The sequence below is a fragment of the Orycteropus afer genome, unplaced genomic scaffold (assembly GCF_000298275.1).
Source record: "Orycteropus afer afer isolate SDZICR_OR568_19922 unplaced genomic scaffold, OryAfe1.0 scaffold00185, whole genome shotgun sequence".
Classification (NCBI taxonomy): Eukaryota; Metazoa; Chordata; class Mammalia; order Tubulidentata; family Orycteropodidae; genus Orycteropus; species Orycteropus afer.
In genome coordinates, this window is record NW_006921772.1 from 4,834,490 (window position 1) to 4,852,569 (window position 18,080).

The 18,080-nt window shown below is 40.0% G+C and overlaps 1 protein-coding gene across 1 annotated transcript in view; it reads left to right on the top strand.

Moving 5' to 3' along the window:
- Positions 1 to 200: 200 nt before the first annotated feature.
- CHSY3 (chondroitin sulfate synthase 3) overlaps positions 201 to 18,080 on the top strand; it is a 466,193-nt gene continuing 448,313 nt past the window's right edge. The window contains exons 1-2 of the mRNA XM_007947462.1: positions 201 to 1,002; positions 3,435 to 3,718. Coding sequence (XP_007945653.1) covers positions 201 to 1,002; positions 3,435 to 3,718 — 1,086 coding nt within the window. The remainder of the gene's footprint in view (positions 1,003 to 3,434; positions 3,719 to 18,080) is intronic.

Here is an 18,080-nt window from a genome sequence, read left to right on the forward strand (position 1 = left end):
CTGGGAGTGCAGCCGGCAGCTGTAGCCGGCTGCAGGCTAGGCGCCAAGAGCGCTCCGACCCGGAGCCGGCGTCGGCGCCTCCGCGGCGGGCTGTGGCCGGGGTTGGGGGCTCAGAGGCGGAGGAGGGGCGAGTGTGAGCCGGGGGACCCGCGCTCAGCACCGCGGCCACCCAGGGAGCGTCTGCGCCTGGGTCAGCCGCGATGGCTGTGCGCTCCCGCCGCCCGTGGATGAGCGTGGCGCTCGGACTGGTGCTGGGCTTCACCGCCGCGTCCTGGCTCATCGCCCCCAGGGTGGCCGAGCTGAGCGAGAGGAAGAGACGCGGTTCCAGCCTCTGCTCCTACTACGGTCGCTCGGCTGCTGGCGCCGGCGCGCAGCAGCCGCTCCCCCAGCCCCAGCCTTGGCCGCGGCCCGAGCAGTCACCGCCCCCCGCGCGCCAAGAGCTCCAGGGGCCACTGCTACCCGAGGCAGCGCCCGCCGCTACCAGTTTTCGGAGCAGTCCCTGGCAGCAGCCACCTCCGCTGCAGCTGCGGCGGCGGGGACGCGAGCCTGAGGGCACGACCGGGCTCCCTGGCACCCAAACGGCTAAGGGGGAAGCCGAAGAAGAGGATAGAGGCGCGGTTGGACAGCGGCGAGGCGGCCGGCCCAGGAGTAGCCATAACGGCAGCGGGGACGGGGGCGCCACCGCCCCGAGCGCCAGACCCCGGGACTTCCTGTATGTGGGGGTGATGACCGCGCAGAAGTACCTGGGCAGTCGCGCTCTGGCGGCACAGCGAACCTGGGCTCGCTTCATCCCTGGCCGCGTGGAGTTCTTTTCTAGTCAGCAGCACCCCAACGCGGGACTCGGCCAACCCCCACCACCCTTGCCTGTAATTGAGCTGCCAGGGGTAGACGACTCCTATCCGCCCCAGAAAAAGTCCTTCATGATGATCAAGTACATGCACGACCACTACCTGGACAAGTATGAGTGGTTCATGCGCGCCGACGACGATGTCTACATTAAAGGTGACCTCCCAGCGCCGGCCGTCCCGCCTGCACGCCTCCCTGACTCCCTTTTCTGCAACCAGCCCCAGTCCCTGCCCAGCCCCCGCGCTGCTTCTCAGTCAGCACGTGCTATCGGCTCCCGCAGCCCCTGACCCGCGGTACCCACCCCTCGCATCCACCAACCATTCCTAGCCCTCTCCCCTTCCCCTCCTGCGGTCTGGACCAACACCTGCCCAGCCTCCCTCACTCTGGCTATTTTAGTTTCCGCGGAGCGCTTTCCTCTACTCTTTACTGTGTGGAGAGGTGTGGAAAGGGAACCAAGAGCTAAACCAGAGGCCGTGCACACAGCCCTCCTCTGAAAGACCTCTGTGGTGGTAGTATCTTTGGCCCGGAGGGGTGTGTCCTTGGTGGGGGAAGGGAAGACCTAGAATGGTGGTGAGAGCGAGACAGGAGATCCAGTTTTCTTTATTTCGCTACCCTCTTGTTTGAACTGGATCTAGCGCAGTTTTCAAACTGGTGAGATTGAGGGATGAATCGTCTTCCCTCTCCCGGGTTCTTTTCTGTGCTTTACCTTCCCTTCCGCGCGACCTGACGCTCACTGGGAGTCCTCTAGCACCCTCACAGCTCCAGCGCTCAATTCCTTCCACTTCCTACAGCACGGTACAAAGACCCCTCCCTGTCCCACCTCCACTTCAATAAAGCCCCTAGGGGATGGGTATATTGTCACGAATTGATGGTGGGGTAGTGGGAAAAGTGGCGGTGAATTATCCTGGGAGCTCCAAGCTGTTTTACCACGCACTGGTGTTGGGATCCTTTCCAGTCAATTTTGGTGGCTTCGGCGATAACCGGAGGAGGCTGGAAGTCCTTCCCAGAACCACGAGCAGCTACAGCAGGAGAAAACTTCCTCGTCAGTTTTAAAAGAGGCGCAGTTCTTTACCCTGAGTGTGGGTGGCTCTGGGCAGAGAATTTCTAAACTTAGCCGGACCTAAATTCCCCCCAGCAGAAGAGTAAATCTGGCCATGCCAGCCAGTTACCGAGATAGGGAGAGATGCAAGGGATGTAGCAGGTTGTCCTAAATGAGATCTTTGTGTGCTCTCCACATTTCCTGGCTTCTTGGTCAAAGGAGGCTATCCATCTTTGTTTATGCCTCTACCTGTAGTCTCCTAGCTTTCTCCTTATCCAGGTGGTATCTTTTACTTGACTCAAAAAACTTGTTTTGGCACTGGAGTGAATGTACAGTTATTAAATAGAGATTTCTTGGGTTTTGGTTGGGAGAAGAGAAATCACCAGAGGACTCTTGGTTTAAAAGATATTGATAATTTGGTACAAAAATGAAGAATGATTTGTTACTATTGCATTTCTAATGCATGCAGTTTAGGGTTTGTTCAAAGAAAAAAGTTTTCACAACTTTATAATCCCAATGCCTATTGTGTCCCATTAAAATCTCCAAGGTTTCTTATTAGAAGTTTACTACACTTTGTAGAGAATTTCTAATACCATTAATAGTATCAACTACTGTCATTTGCTTTAATGCTTAGGAAGATTGTCTTTCAGAACACTGAAATGTCATATTCTTTCCATTTCTATTAAGATTGAAATGCACTTTGTATTAAAACCAAATAATAGCCAACTGAAATTCATTGATAATCAAGGAGCTTGTCATGTCATTAGGATAATGACTGCAGATAACATATCAACAAAAATGATAGTAAAGATACTGACTATGAATACAAAGATGATTCTCTACTAACTCCAATGTAGTAAATAGAATATTGAATGCTTTCAAACTGTTTTAGCCAAACATTGTTACTTTTAAATTGTCTTGTCTGATAAGCTTACAAACTTTTAAGTGAAACCAGTTAAAATATTTCGTTTTAAACAAATGTTTATTTTTTCTCAAAAAGTGCCTTCCAAAGGTAAATTTCAAGATAATTCCAAGAATCTTTATCTCCCTCACCTCTCCCTCTATATATGTACATATATATATTTTTGGATTATATATGATTGAAATTTAGTTAAAGGCATAGCATTAAACTAAATCATCAGGAAAAATAATTATTGGGTATCAACGATCTGCCAAATCAATCCTAAATATAATATTTAATGCTAGTATATTTCTGGAGGGATGTTATCATTACCTTAAATGTGTTAAGAAACCTGTCTTTATTCTCTGTATCATTATTTAATGTTAAACAAAACAAAATAATATTGAGAGTGTTAGACTCATTAAGGCTTTGTAGTGAACTTAACCAGAAAATTGATAAAATTTTATTGTGACTTACTAGATATAAACTAGGTGCTTTTTTTTCCCCTCACAATAATAGGATTTTGGGCGGAGTTTTCAGTTGTATAAGACTTCCAGGGAATATAACAGAAGTTCTGTTCATTACTTTGTACATTATACATGATTACAGAATTAGGAAAAGGAGTGATTGTTGCCTTTCTTTTTGTAGGTGATAAATTAGAAGAATTTCTTAGATCTTTGAATAGCAGCAAGCCTCTGTACCTAGGACAAACTGGTCTGGGGAATATTGAAGAACTTGGAAAGCTGGGGCTGGAGCCCGGGGAGAACTTCTGTATGGGGGGACCTGGCATGATCTTCAGCCGAGAAGTTCTCAGGAGGATGGTGCCGCATATTGGTGAATGCCTTAGAGAAATGTACACGACTCATGAGGATGTGGAAGTGGGAAGATGCGTTCGACGTTTTGGTGGGACTCAGTGTGTCTGGTCTTATGAGGTAAGCCTTGAACTCAGTGAAAATATTCCCTCTTACAAGTGTGTGTCATTTCAGTTTAGGACAATGTTTCACTTATTATCTCTCTGTCTTTATATTTGCTTGAAAGAAACAGCAACCTGTCCTGGATCTGTGATGGTTGTGGGAGCAACCTTTCTTATTAGACCTAAGGCCTGTCTGAGCCTTTGTTATTGGAAATACCAGTACCACCTCGGCAACCCAAGGAGAGGTTGCTATGAGTTGGGGCTGACCCAACAGCACATAACAACAACAACAATGACTTTAGCAGTGTTACACATATGGGATCGTATCTCTGTTGTTGTTGTTATGTGCTGTCAAATCGGACCTGACTCATAGCAACCCATCCTTGGGTTTCCGAGGCAGTGTCACTATGGAAGTAGATTGCCCAACCTTCCTTCTGAGGAGTGGCTAGTGGGTTTGAACTGCCAACCTTCTGGTTAGCAGTCATGTGCATTGGCACTACGCTACCAGGGCTCTGGAAGGTGCTATTTCCTCTTCTATTTGCTTTATGGGATTTATATACACATGTATACATTTCTTGTGTCTGGAAAGAGAACTGTTTTTATTTTCTTCAACTGTAGCTTTTAGCATATGGTATTTTGCTTTCTTTGTTTTGTTTTTAATCTTTTTTTTTTATTTTTAAGGTTTGGTATGTAATTACCTCTCTTTGTTTTCAAATATTTAAAAATTTGAATTTTCTTTGAAGATATTCATGAAGGAAATTGAACATATCTTTTTATAAAACAAAAGAAAAGTTAACTGATAACATACCACTTAAGACTGATTTAGTCACAAAATTTTAACCATTCTTTCTATGTCAGAAATTGTTGGGCACATCAAAAGAATGAGTTATCTAGGGGAAATAGAGAAGTTTTGAATTTGTTAAGTAACTGCTTAATCTTTTGACTGATTACCTAGAATTTGTTAATGGCTGCCTTTCTCTCTCTCTCTCTTTTTTTTTAACCATTTTCTGAGCAGTGACCATTATTTAAATCATCCAAGTTATGACCTATTATTCTTATTGCAGTAATTAGTTTTATGAGAAACACAGATTTTTTTTTCCTTCAAAAACTGGTTTTGAAAAGATATATACAATTTCATTTAAAATAGTTTCTGTAAAAGATTATTTTAGTAAAAATTAATCATTTAAATAGTGTATGACAGTTTACAGGTTAGTCTGTTTTTTAAGTGGTTGGAGTTTAATATTATTTTAGCTACTGTCTTAGTGATCTATTGCTGCTGTCACCAAAATACCACAAATGTGTGGCTTTGACAAACAGAAATGTATTTTCTCACAGTTTAGGAGGCTAGAAGTCTGAATTCAGAGTGCTGGCTCTAAGGAAAGGTTTTTTTCTCTCTGTCGGCTCTGGAGGAAGAGCCTTGTCTCTTTTGAGCTTCTGCTCCTGGAAAATCTTCATATAGTTTGGTATTGATAATTTCCCCATCTCTGCTCTGCATACTTGTTTAATTTCATTTATATTTTCAAAATAGGTGGACTCAAAATATACCCTACACTAATCCTACCTAATTAACATATCAAACACACCCCTTTCCCAAATAGGATTATAGCCATAGGCATAGAGGTTAGGATTTACAACACATATTTTGGGGGAACATAATTCAATCTATATCATTCTACCCTTTTGCTCCTTTATGTCCTTGCCACATTCATCTCATTGCATCAATCTTAAAAGCCTTAAATCATTTCACTTCCAAAATCTCATCTTCTGAACATCTAAATCAAATATAGGTGAAACTTAACTTTAGGCATATTCCATCTTGGAGCAAAATTCCCCTTCATCTATGAACCTGTGAAATCTAGGCTACAAATTATCTGTTTCCAAAGTATAATGGTTAGACATTTCCTTTACAAATGGGATAAATTAGAGGGTAAGAAGAAATAATAGGCACCAAAAAAGTCCAAAACCCAACAGAACAATTTACCTTAGCACTCAAGACTTGGAAATCATCCTCTGGACTGTGGCTATGCCCTCTGGATTCTGGGTGGAGGCCCCTTGGCCTAGGGCTTCTTACTTACAGGCTCACTGGGACAGCAACTTTGCTCCCTTGGCTCTGTGTGACCTCATTTTCCTGGTTCTCACTCTTTCAGTTCCCTACCCCTTTGACCCCAGCAAGCCTCATTCTTCTGCTATTTGGGCATGGAAACCCTACCCCCCCAGCTTCGGTGGCCCCATTCCCGGGGCAGTCATTAATGGCAGCCCCGCACTCTGGAACTGAGTTGGCAAATATCCTACTTTTTGAAACCTAGGGAGCTGTGGCCCTGCTCTTTGAAAGTCAGGAGACTGCGGCCCCACTCTTTGTAACAGAGAACGCTCTGCTTCCCATGCTCCTTCCAGTAGTTCTGCTGATCTTTGAGCTGCTCCAGGATTGTCCTTTTCTTGCAGGACAACAGATGTGGCTACTTTGACCTATTACCTACCTGTATAATACCGAGAGTCAGGCAGGATTCTTTCTTTCTTTCTCTGCCCTCTTCAGTCTAAGCTGGTGGATTTTTTGCTTATGGTAGTTAGTTAAATCATCAGTCACAGGCTTAATTTCTTTAACAAAAAAATTGTGTAGTCATGTCGTTGTTGAACATTCCAGGATATGTGGACTTAGCTTTTACAACAGAATTTTCCAAATCCTTAAGTTCTATTTTCATTTTGTACAGTTCTTTTTTAAGTCTATTTCTTTCCTCTCACATTTTACTATAAGTGGCAAGGAGAAACCATGTAGCCCCTTTAAGATCTTGCTTAAAAATCTTATCAGTCAGATATCCAAGTTCATAACTTACACGTTCTACCTTCCACTACACATTTGAACATAATTCAGAAAAATTTGTTTGACACTGCCTAAAAAGCATCACTCTTCCTGCACTGTCCAATCATATATTCATAATTTTCTTTTGAAGACTAACCAGATGCATGTTTAACATCCATATTTCTAGCACATCCTGTTGCTAATGCCATATGTATTCTTTAAGATGACAGAGACTTTTTTTTTTATAGCTCTCCTCACTTCTTTCTGCCCTCACCAGAACTGTCTTTGATTTCCACAACTCTACTGACAGTCTCTTGGGGACAATCTAGGCTTTTACTTACAGGCACCTAAAACTTCCAGCCTTTACCTGTTACCCCATTCCAAAACTGCTTTCACAATTTAGGTATCTTTTGGAGCAGATATGAATGAACATTCATAATGAATGGAACATTCATTCCTGTTACCAAATTCTATCTTAGTTCTCTAGTGCTATAACAGAAATACCACAAATGGATGGCTGTAACAAACAGAATGTGCCAGCTCTAGGGGAAGGGTTTCTTATTCTCTGCTGTCTCTGGAGGAAGGTATTTGTATTTTTTGAGCTTCGGCTTCTAGAGAATCTTCATGTGGCTTGGCATTAATCTCCACCCCCCTATTCTGTCTCTGCTTTTCTGCTCTGCTTACTTGTTTAATCTCTTTTATAAGTCAGAAGGGGTTGATTTAAGACATACCCTACACTAATCCTGACTCATTATCATAACAAAGACAGCTCATTCCCAAATGGGATTATAACCATATGTGTAACCAAAAACCAAACTCACTGCCATTGAGGCAATTTCTAAGGCTGTAAATCTTTTGGAAGCAGATTGCCTCATCTTTCCCCTGTGAGGCATCTAGCTGGTAGGTTCAAACTGCCAACCTTTTGGTTTGCAGCCCAGGGCTTTATCTGCTGTGCCACCAGAGCTCCTTACCATAGGCAAAAAGGTTAGGATTTACAACACATATGTTTGGAAGACATAATTCACTCCATAACAGCTACACAGTGCTCACCTTTGCAAACTGTAATTTCACTCATCTGTTTATCTCTTCAGTTTTTCTCGTCACTTACTATACAGAAACATTTTATGAAAACATTTTCCCTGTGAAATAATTATACTTTATCATTTCAAAAATCTATCCATTTTTCTTTTAGAAGCATAATCCCATTTAACGAATTTTGCTTTCATTTTATACCAAAAAACCAAACTCACTACCATCGAGTTGATTCTGACTCATAGAAAACCCCATTGGGTTTCCAATTCTGTAAATCTTTGCTGAAGCAGACTGCCTCATCTTTTTTTTTCTGTAGAGTGGCTGGTGGGTTCACACCACTGATCTTTTGGTTAGTATACCACCAGAACTCCTTATATTGATTTCAGAAAGTGAGTATTATTATTTGGAATACTTTCTAGGCAAATTAAAAATAATTGTATAATTATTTCCTTTTGATAGCAATTTTTCCTTTATAAAACTATCTTGTGACTATCCTTTAGAACAGAATTTATATAAAATTATTATTATGTAAAGATAGGTAATATAGAATAAACAAACTCTAGTGGTACAGTGGTTAAAACACTCAGCTGCTAACCAAAAGTTGGAGGTTCAACAGCCACTCTATAGGAGAAAGATGTGACAGTCTGCTTCTGTAAAGTTTACAGCCTTGGAAACCTTATGGGGCTGTTGTACTTTGTCTTACAGAGTCACTATTAGTTGGAATTGACTCAATGGCAGTAAGTTTGGTTTTAATATAGAATAAGCCCCATGAAAAAACTTGTCTTTCTCTATTTAATAAAAAACTAATATGTTTTTAATATAAAACACATTTAATTTAATATAAAACTAGTTGTGCTTAACTATGCTCATGCCTAACCTGTGCATAGACCAAGAGACAGTCATTCCAACAGAACAAGAGGGCACTGCTGGTTTGTGATTGGAAAAGGTATGCATCAGGGTTGTATCCTTTCACTATGCTTGTTAAATCTGTATAGTGAGCAAATAATCAGAGAAACTGGACTATATGAATAAGAATGCAGGATTAGGACTAGAGGATGACTTATTAACAACCTGAGATATGCAGGTTAAAGGGAAAAGTACTTGAAGCACTTACTGATGAAGATCAAAGACTTTTTGGTATGGATTATACCTCAACATAAAGAGAACAAAGATCCTCACAACTGGACCAAAAAGCAACATCATGGTACATCATGATACATAGAAAAAAATATTGAAGTTGTCAAGGCTTTCATTTTTCTTGGATCAACAATCACAATCAACACCCATAGAAGCAGCAGTCAAGAAGTCAGACGATGTATTGCATTGGGCAAATCTGCTGCAAAAAATCTCTTTAAAGTGTTAAAAAGCCAAGATGTCACTTTAAGGACCAAGGTACTCCTGACCCAAGCCATGATCTTTTCAGTTGCCTTATATGTATGTGAAAACTGGACCATGAAAAAGAAAGGCTAAAGAATTTATATATTTAAATTATGGTGTTTGCAAAGAATATTGAATATTCCATAACTGCCAAAAGACTAAACAAATCTGTTTTGAAAGAAGTACAGCCAGAACGCTCCTTAGAAATAAGGATGATGACACTTTGTCTTGCTTCCTTTAAACATGTTGTTAGGAGGGACAAGGACATCATGCTTGGTAAAATAGAGGGTCAGTGAAAAAGTTGAAAACTCTCAAAGAGAGGAATTGGCATGTTATTGTTGTTGTTAGGTGCTGTTGAGTCAGCTCCGACTCATGGAGACCCTATCCAAAGCAGAACAAAACACTGCCTGGTTCTGCGCCAGCCTTACAATCCCTGCTATACCTGATCCCGTCATTGCAGCCACTGTGTCAATCCATTTCATTGAGGGCCTTCCCCTTTCTCGTTGACCCTCCACTTTACAGGCATGATATCCTTCTCCAGGGAATAGTCCCTTCTGACAACATGACCAAAGTAAGTCAGATGAAGTCTGGCCATTCTTGCTTCCAAGGAGTATTCCGGCTATACTTCTTCCAGCACAGATTTGTTAGTTCTTTTGGCAGTATACTTTCAGTATTCTTCACCAACACCACAACTCAAAAGCATCAACTCTTCTTCATTCTTCTTTATTCATTGTCCTAAACTGACATAGTGGCTGCAAAAATGAGCTCAAACATACCAACATTATGAGGACTAGATAGCTTTTTGTTCTGTTATACACAAGGTTGCTATGAATTGGAACTGATTCAATATTTTGCAAAGTCATTATATAGAAGTTACTTTGAAATTTCAGTCTTAAAAGGAGATACTTACATTATATTTATTTTAGAGAAGGTATTTATTTAATCCTTATCCAAGTCTCACAGTCTCATTTAAAGTAATTAAGGCAAAATTCATTACCAAAAGATATATCAAAGAGTTGTTGTTGTTGTTGTTGTTGTTGTTGTTGTTGTGTGCCGTCGAGTCGGCCCCGACTCATAGCGACCCCTCCTTGGGTTTCCGAGGCAGTATCACTACAGAAGTAGGATTGCCCAACCTTCCTTCTGAGGAGTGGCTGGTGGGTTTGAACCGCCAGCCTTCTGGTTAGCAGTCAAGTGCTTTAGCCACTATGCTACCAGAGCTCCTAAAAATTACTTAAAAAATGTACAAAAGAATCATATGTAAGCATTTTAATATGAGATATGTTCTTTGTTCCATGAGACATCAAAAAACAAAAAAAACAAAACAAAACCAAAAACCCAAACTCACTGCCATTGAGTCGATTCTGACTCATAGCAAAACCCCCTTGACACAGCTAATATCAGGATATACAAATCCCATACATCACTTTCTATTTTGTCTATCAAAATAGCCATTATTTTGGCTGGATTTTAAGGTAGTTGAAATAATGTGAGCTACTGCTCACATTATATAGGAAGATTGATTTACACTAGTATGGATTTTTGTCCCCAGTTGAGGTGGAATTTCATATTCAGTCATAAAGCAAGCTATGAAGTTCATCATTCCTTTTTTTTTAATCTGTGACAGAATTTTCTTAATAATTTAAATTTCCCTTATTTGTGCCATTCATGTGTTTTAAGACTTTGACTTTTCTTCTTAATAAAAGTTATTGCAGATTTGAGAGCATTGTTAAAGAAACCTGTTCATGATCTTTGAGTCTGAACAGATGAAACATTCATAATGGAGTGCTATATATATAGATAGATAGATAGATAGATAGATAGATATGTTAAATTGTGCATAGGTTTGTAGATCTTATAGGAAGATAATTGAACAAAATATTAAAATATATAGTCTGTGTAGTTTTATTTAAATATAAATTATGTTATTTTTATTTAAAAAAAGCAAAACTGGACTCTCTAGCATTTTTCTTTTCTGCTAAATTGAAGTATATTTTCTCTGTGATGTACACTCCATTAAGCACAGTATTTAAAGGACAGAGAAAGTAAGAGAAAGAGAATAAACCTGAGCTTGGATTTGATTCTCCACTCCACTATTTATTAGCCTCATTGTCTTTTGCAAATTACTTCTCTGACCCTATTTAATTCAACTAAAAACGAAGATGATGATAGTGTCTATTTCATAGATATTGAGGAGGATTAAATGAAATAATCCATGTAAAGTCCTTAATGTAGTATCCAGAACATAGTAAATTTCCAATAAATGTTGCTTTTGTATTGATAATGTGCTATATTATATAACATGGATTTTATTTATTTAATAATTATTAATAATGCATGATTCATATCAAAAAGGTCAAACTAAAAATAAACTAGCAATTTTTTCCTATTAAGGAATCTGAGATTATTTTGTTTTGTAAAGAATAAGAAACCAATTTGTTTCTTCCAGTATTTTAGAAATATGAGAGACTTAATATTGATAGAATTTATTAGAAAATGTGGAAGTCTGTTTAGCCACTCCTTGGAAGGAAGGTTGGGAAATCTACTTCCATAGTGGTTATTGTTGTTATGTGCCGTCGAGTCAGACCCGACTCATAGCAACCCCTCCTTGGGTTTCTGAGGCAGTATCACTACGAAAGTAGGTTGCCCCATCTTCCTTCCGAGGAGTGGCTGGTGGATTTGAACCTCCAGCCTTTTGGTTAGCAGTCAAGTGCCCTAGGTACTACACTACCAGAGCTCCTTCCATAGTGATACTGCCTTGGAAACCCAAGGAAGGGTCGCTATGAGTTGGATTCTACTCAACGGCAATGAGTTTGGTTTGGTTTTGGTTTAAGAAACAAATTATGGTTAGGTGCTTGACTACTAACCAAAAAATTGGTGGTTCAGACCCACCCAGGGGCACCTCATAAAGTTGTGAGTGGCCATTTTTTCAAAAGTAGGTGGCTCCAGAGGATTGACACGGTGGCTACAATGTAGCAAGGATTGTGAGGATGGTGCAGGACCAGGCAGTGTTTCATTCTGTTGTAATAGGGTTGCTATGAGTCAGAGCTGACTCTGTGGCACCTAACGACTACCACCACAACAACAGAGGCATCTCAGAAGAATGCCCTGTCAATCTGCTTTCAAAAGTCAGTCTTGAAAACTCTTTGGAGCACAGTTCTACTGTGACATACATGGAGTCTCCATGAGTTGGAATTGACTCTATAGCAACTGGTTGGCTGGTTGTTTGTCCACATCATATTGATTAACTGATCGTATAAAAATAGTGCAGAATAATAATTTTAAACAAATAATTATTTAAATACACATGTTTAGGGAATCTCAAACAGATCATCCTCTATCTATATAGATGATTACTATATAGATTTGTAGATTAGTGGACAGAAAAATGGTCCCCTTTCTGAGAAATGATGGATTTTTAATAGGAGAGGAAGTCAATAGTTCCTCATTCTGCAGTCATCTTCCAGGAACATCCTAGAGCTTGTCTTTCATGGTAGCTGGAATCTCTTTCTAATGTACTTCAGAGCAGGAAATGATGTGTAGCTTTAGTTATCCTCATAATAGGACTCTGGTGGTATTGTAGTGTTGTTGTTGTTATGTGCCATCGAGTCAGACTCAACTCATAGCGACTCCTCCTCGGGTTTCCGAGGTGGTATCTCTACAGAAGTAGATTGCCCAACCTTTCTTCCTAGGAGTGGCTGGTGGGTTTGAACCTCCAGCCTTCTGGTTAGTACTATGCTAGCAGAGCTCCCTCTGGTGGTAAAGGAACATATTTTTTACCTTTTAATCTCTTGTCCTGTCTCTCCCTGTCTCTTCTACTCACTTTTTCTTTTTTCCTTATGATGAATAAAATAAATTATAAATGTATTTTGATGTATGTTGCTTTTCACCAGGTTCTTAGTAAATTAATGTGCTCATTGAAGGAAACCTTGGCATTCCAAGAGATCATGAGATGTTGCAGTGTAGTGAATTACTTGGTATGGCTTTTCTAGCCGTAGTCTTTGTAACTCCCACTGGATTACTGGGTTGGACCGTGCAAGTAAGGTGTATAGAACTCTGATGTTGGGATTGGTTAGTTTTGTCACTCTGCTAGGCTTAAAATGAGCCCTTTTAGAAACAGAGAGAGGATCTCATTGCCATCAAGAGATAAGAGCTGGAGGTGAAGTAAAGTGTGTCCTTGGACCCGAGATCCCTGTGCTGGACCTCCTTGGCAGAGACACCCAGGCAGAGAGAGATGGTTGCAGTGGAACCAAGAGGCACAAGACAGAGTGGCAGGTTTACCTTCTGAAGGTTCATAGCCATTGAAAAACCTATGGAGCACAGTTCTGCCCCAAAACACGTGGGTTCTCTAAGAGTCTGAATTGACTCAGTGGCAATTGTTTTGGTTCTTTAAGTTGGTTAGTGGTGAGCTTTAGACAGACTGGTTCTCTGTGTTCCTCAGTTCGTTGAAGATTCTGAATTGAGATTCTCCTTTGCCTACATGTAGGTAAAGGCAGTTCGCTTTTAGGGCCATATGTCAGATTTCATTAATCAGCAAGAAAGTTGAGTGCCCTTGGGCAGGAGGCTTGCTGACAGAGTGGGGTGCACTTAGGGGTACCTATCAGCAGAGCTAAAAGAATTTTGTAACACATTCTCAAGGAGGGCAGAGCCAGGCCGAGAGGTCAAGGGCCAGAAAGACATGTCTGAGGGCACAGCAGAAGTGAGACTGTCCTGATAGAAGAAATGTATCCTGAGCATATTCTTGAACCTGAATTGTAGCCTGTTACTTCCCTAATAAACCCCATAATTGTGAGTATTGTCTGTGAGTTCTGTGTGGCCATTGCACTGAATTATTAAACCCAGCAGAGAAGTAGTGAGTTCCATGGGAGGGATGGTTGGTATCAGAATTGGCAAAAGGCTGGAGGGTGATGGCATGTCTGGCCTCTTAGGAACAAAACTTGTGCTGTTGATGGTGATTCTGTTTTCCTTTTGTGAAATTAGAGGAGCTCAGAAGATGTCACCTCCTTGTCCTTTTTGCAAATGTATACTCGGATCACAGGGTAAAGAGGCTTTAGTTGCTGATGATGGAGTCCCTGGGTGACAGAAATGGTGAAGCACTCAACAGTGAGCCAAAAGGTTGGAGGTTCAAGTCCATTAAGAGATGACTCAAAACAAAGACCTGGTGGTCTACTTCTGAAGGGTCATAGCCATTGAAAAACCTACAGAGCACAGTTCTGCCCCAAAACACATGGGTTGTCTAAGAGTCTCAGTTGACTCATTGGCAACTGGTTTGTTTCTTTAGGTTGGTTAGTGGTGATCTTTAGACAGACTGGTTCTCTGTGTTCCTGAGATCATTGAGGATTCTGAATTGAGATTCTCCTTTGCCTACATGTAGGTAAAGGCAGTTCGTTTTTAGGGCCATATGCCAGATTTCAAAAATCAATAAACATCATGGGTTACTGTTGTTGTGCTATTGTGTACCTCACTTTTTATAAGTAAAGATTACTAACTCAAACATACTCATGAAAAATTGTTTTATTCTAGTCACTCTGTGAGTGCTGGAATTTATTTGCATCCACTGTTGGCAAAGATCACATTTTTGGTTGAGCTCTATCTTGGCTACTATTTTCCTAGTTATCCAAGCTGCAATCTGGCAACTTTGGAAGGCGACATATGGCTCTTAAATATTGTTTGGCACAAGGAGTGTTTCAAGGTTTTTTTGTTTTTGGTTTTTGATGCCTTTGACAGAGACAAGCAGTCTTCAGTCCCCTTCATGCCTTATTTTGGTACACCAGACTCTCCTGGCATATTTATTTTAACTGCCTGGTCCATGTAGGCGTAAGAGTTGGATTACTTAAATGAGATAATCCACATGTTGCAAATATTCATCAAATTATTCTCTAGAAGATGAATTAATTCTTCTAGTTAAGAATGAAGTGTATATCTTAAATGCTTTAACTGACAGAAGATTTTTTTGTTAAACTTGCTGTTGAAATTGTTTATCATATACTTACATTTCCTTTATTATCAATGTGATTTTAGTAAATAATAAGAAAATCCTCATTTTTAAGAATTTATTTATACAGTTTATTTTCAGCTTGTGTTTTAGCAGAATTAGAAGTTTTCTTGTTAAGATAACTTATTTTCAAGCATTAAAATAATTTTAATTTCAATGATTATTCATCTCCTTCTCAGAGGTTTTTTCATTTCATCTGAGTGATTTTCAGAATTGTTTCCACTTATCTATTTGCAGTTCAATGGAGCCAAACAACATATATCTTTATTCATTCAATTAAATGTCATTTCAAAGAAACTATACCTCTGTCTTGGTAAAAATATTTTCCTGTGGTTTAAAAAACCCACAAAGCAGATTTCATTAAGCTTCCTAGAGTTAACTTCACATTGGAACATCTTCTGTCCAATATTGGCCCCCAGAAGGCTATAAACACCCTAGAAAATTCCATTATTTCACAAAAGGATATGTTCTGGGAGTGTTTCCCTGTGCTTGTTAGTAATACCAGAGACATAGACCATGAGAAAGTACATTTAAGTTCTTCATAACATACCCAGTCAGGTTAAAAGATCTGTTATTTTTATTGGATTGTTGTACATCCTTCTTAACTTTCTCCTATTTCTTATTAGCTTCCTTTCTTATGAACTTCTCTTTCTTATGAACTTCTCCATCATAGCCATGGTTGATGTCCCAAAAATATATTAATACCTATGGAGAACTGTGAGACTAGAATTTTTATCTAAATTTGTCTTTTAAAAATATTTTCCTGGTTCTGATTTAGCCACGATTTAATTTTTAACTTAACTATAAGCAGTAAGCTTCTCACACCTTCTTTTCCCACCCCCTTCCCACTTGTCAAGTGAAATCATGCATTGATTTTATGAAATTTCTTTTCTGAAACTCTATTTTTCTTCATTGTACAAAATAAAATTACATTGTGAGTTGATGGAGGAGCATGGTATAGTTTTTACATATTTTGTAGGCTTAGCTAGTTCATTTTCATTGCTAACTCATGCTTATCACCTGAATTTTGACAGCTTCTGTTTCCCAAGATGATGATTTTCAGCAGTTGTGAAAAATTTTAAGTTTGGAAGACATCTCCAGGCAATTTGAAATAAGCTCCATGAAATCATAAATACTTACATTAGTTGAAAGGCTTTCAAAGTGGTTCCTCTTTAATTGATCACAAGTGTTCTAACTTTCCTAACAAATTTTCAAGTTAATTTCCTACTTTCACTTTCTTTTTTTGGTCTTCAAAAAAACTACATCTTGGGAAACATTTATTTTGGTCCATTTTCTACCCAATAACATAGTGCTCAAAATGCAAAGAAATATATTGCATTACATAACTATATTGCTTTTTAATTTGATTACAGCATATTACTTCTTTGGAGAAAGTTATGACTTTTAATAAGATGTTTGAGTTAAACGTAAACTTCATCAAAATTAGAAAACATCAGTATCTTGAGGATATAATTTATTATTTGATATCATTGAACTATATTTAAGAAAAGCTGAGTAAACTGAAGGAGCCCTGGTGGTGCAGTGGATGAAGCGTTGGACTGCTAAAAGAAAGGTCAGTGGTTTGAACCAACCAGTTGTTCAGAGGGGGAAAGATGTGGCCGTTGGCTTCCGTAAAGATTTACAGCCTTGGAAACCCTATGGAGCAGTTCTGTTCTGCCTGGTAAGGTCACTATTGAATTAGAATCAACTCGATGGCAATGGGTAAGTAAACTGAAAACTTGAGGGACTGTGGTTACTCAAATTGTAATGTTCTCCATATTTACTATTCTAACTATTCTACATCATTGTGCTTAAGGCTTGGGTGGGGGGAGCGGGGTGGAAACTTGTTGCAGTGGAGTCAATTCCAACTCATAGTGACCCTAGGACACAGTAGTACTGCCCTATAGGGTTTCTGAGGCTATGAATCTTTATGGAAGCAGACTGCCAGATCTTTCTCAGAGCAGCTGGTGGGTTTGAACCTCCGACCTTTCAGTTATTAGCTGAATGCTTAACCACTGTGCCACCAGGGCTCCTTTGCTTAACTTTGAGTCATGATATGCATTTAATGTTACCAGACTTGGAAAAGTATTGGATATTTTAGTATAGTAAGGTGGTTGTCATGAGTTGGAAATGACTGGAGGTCAACTAACAACAAGGGTTATTTATATGCTGTGATTACAATGGTTACTACTATTGGTTCATTTTCAGTAGAATGCTCCCATGAAGAGGATTTAGGGCAGAGAATGAAAAGGACTGTGGGTGCTGTGAAGAGCCCTGATGGTGCAATGGTTAAGTCCATGGCTACTAACCAGAAGGTCAGTGGTTGGAAGCCACTAGCCATTCCACAGAAGAAAGATGCTTCTGTAAACATTACAGCTTTGGAAACTCTACAAGGCAGTTCTGCTTTGCCCTGTAGGGTTGTTATGAGTCAGAATCAACTCAGCAGCAATGGGCTAATCTTTATAGGAGCAAATTGCGAGGTCTTTCTCCCACAGAGGCACTGGTGAGTTCCAACTGACAAGCTTTTGGTTAGCAGCCAAGAACTCAACCATTGTACCACCAGGGCTCCTGGACTCTGTGAAAGCTTAGAATGCAGCTATTCTGTGTAGTTCATTAAGGGCAGATCCATGGTTTATGTTTTCCTAATCAAGAGGAAGGTAGAAAAAATGTCAACTGCAAACTAAGGAATCAAACCAGATCAAGGGCTGATTGCCAGGCCACCTGAGGAGCACAGCAGAGGACTAAGAGAATTCCTGACAGCTTAGTCTCAAATTAGCAATGCGGCTCCTACCACTGAAGTAATGATTTGAAATGCCTGTTTTCAAAAGTATGAATTTAAGTGTAAGCAAAAATATTCATGCACAAATTAATACTGAATGAGCAACATTTTAATGAAAACCTGGTATCTTCATAACCCAGTGTCCCATTACAGAGATATAAATTTGATATGAAATAAGAATATTTAATATGCCTGATGAGTTTTCTAAGGAGCTCTGGTGGCGCAGTGCCTAAGGTACTTGACTGCTAACCAGAAGGTTGGTGGTTCAAACCCACCAACCCCTCTGTGAAAGGAAGATGGGGCAATTTACTTCTGTAAAGATTTACCAACTTGGAAACCCAATGGGGGTTGCTGTTATTGCGTGCCGTCGAGTCAGACTTGACTCATAGCTACCCCTCCTTGGG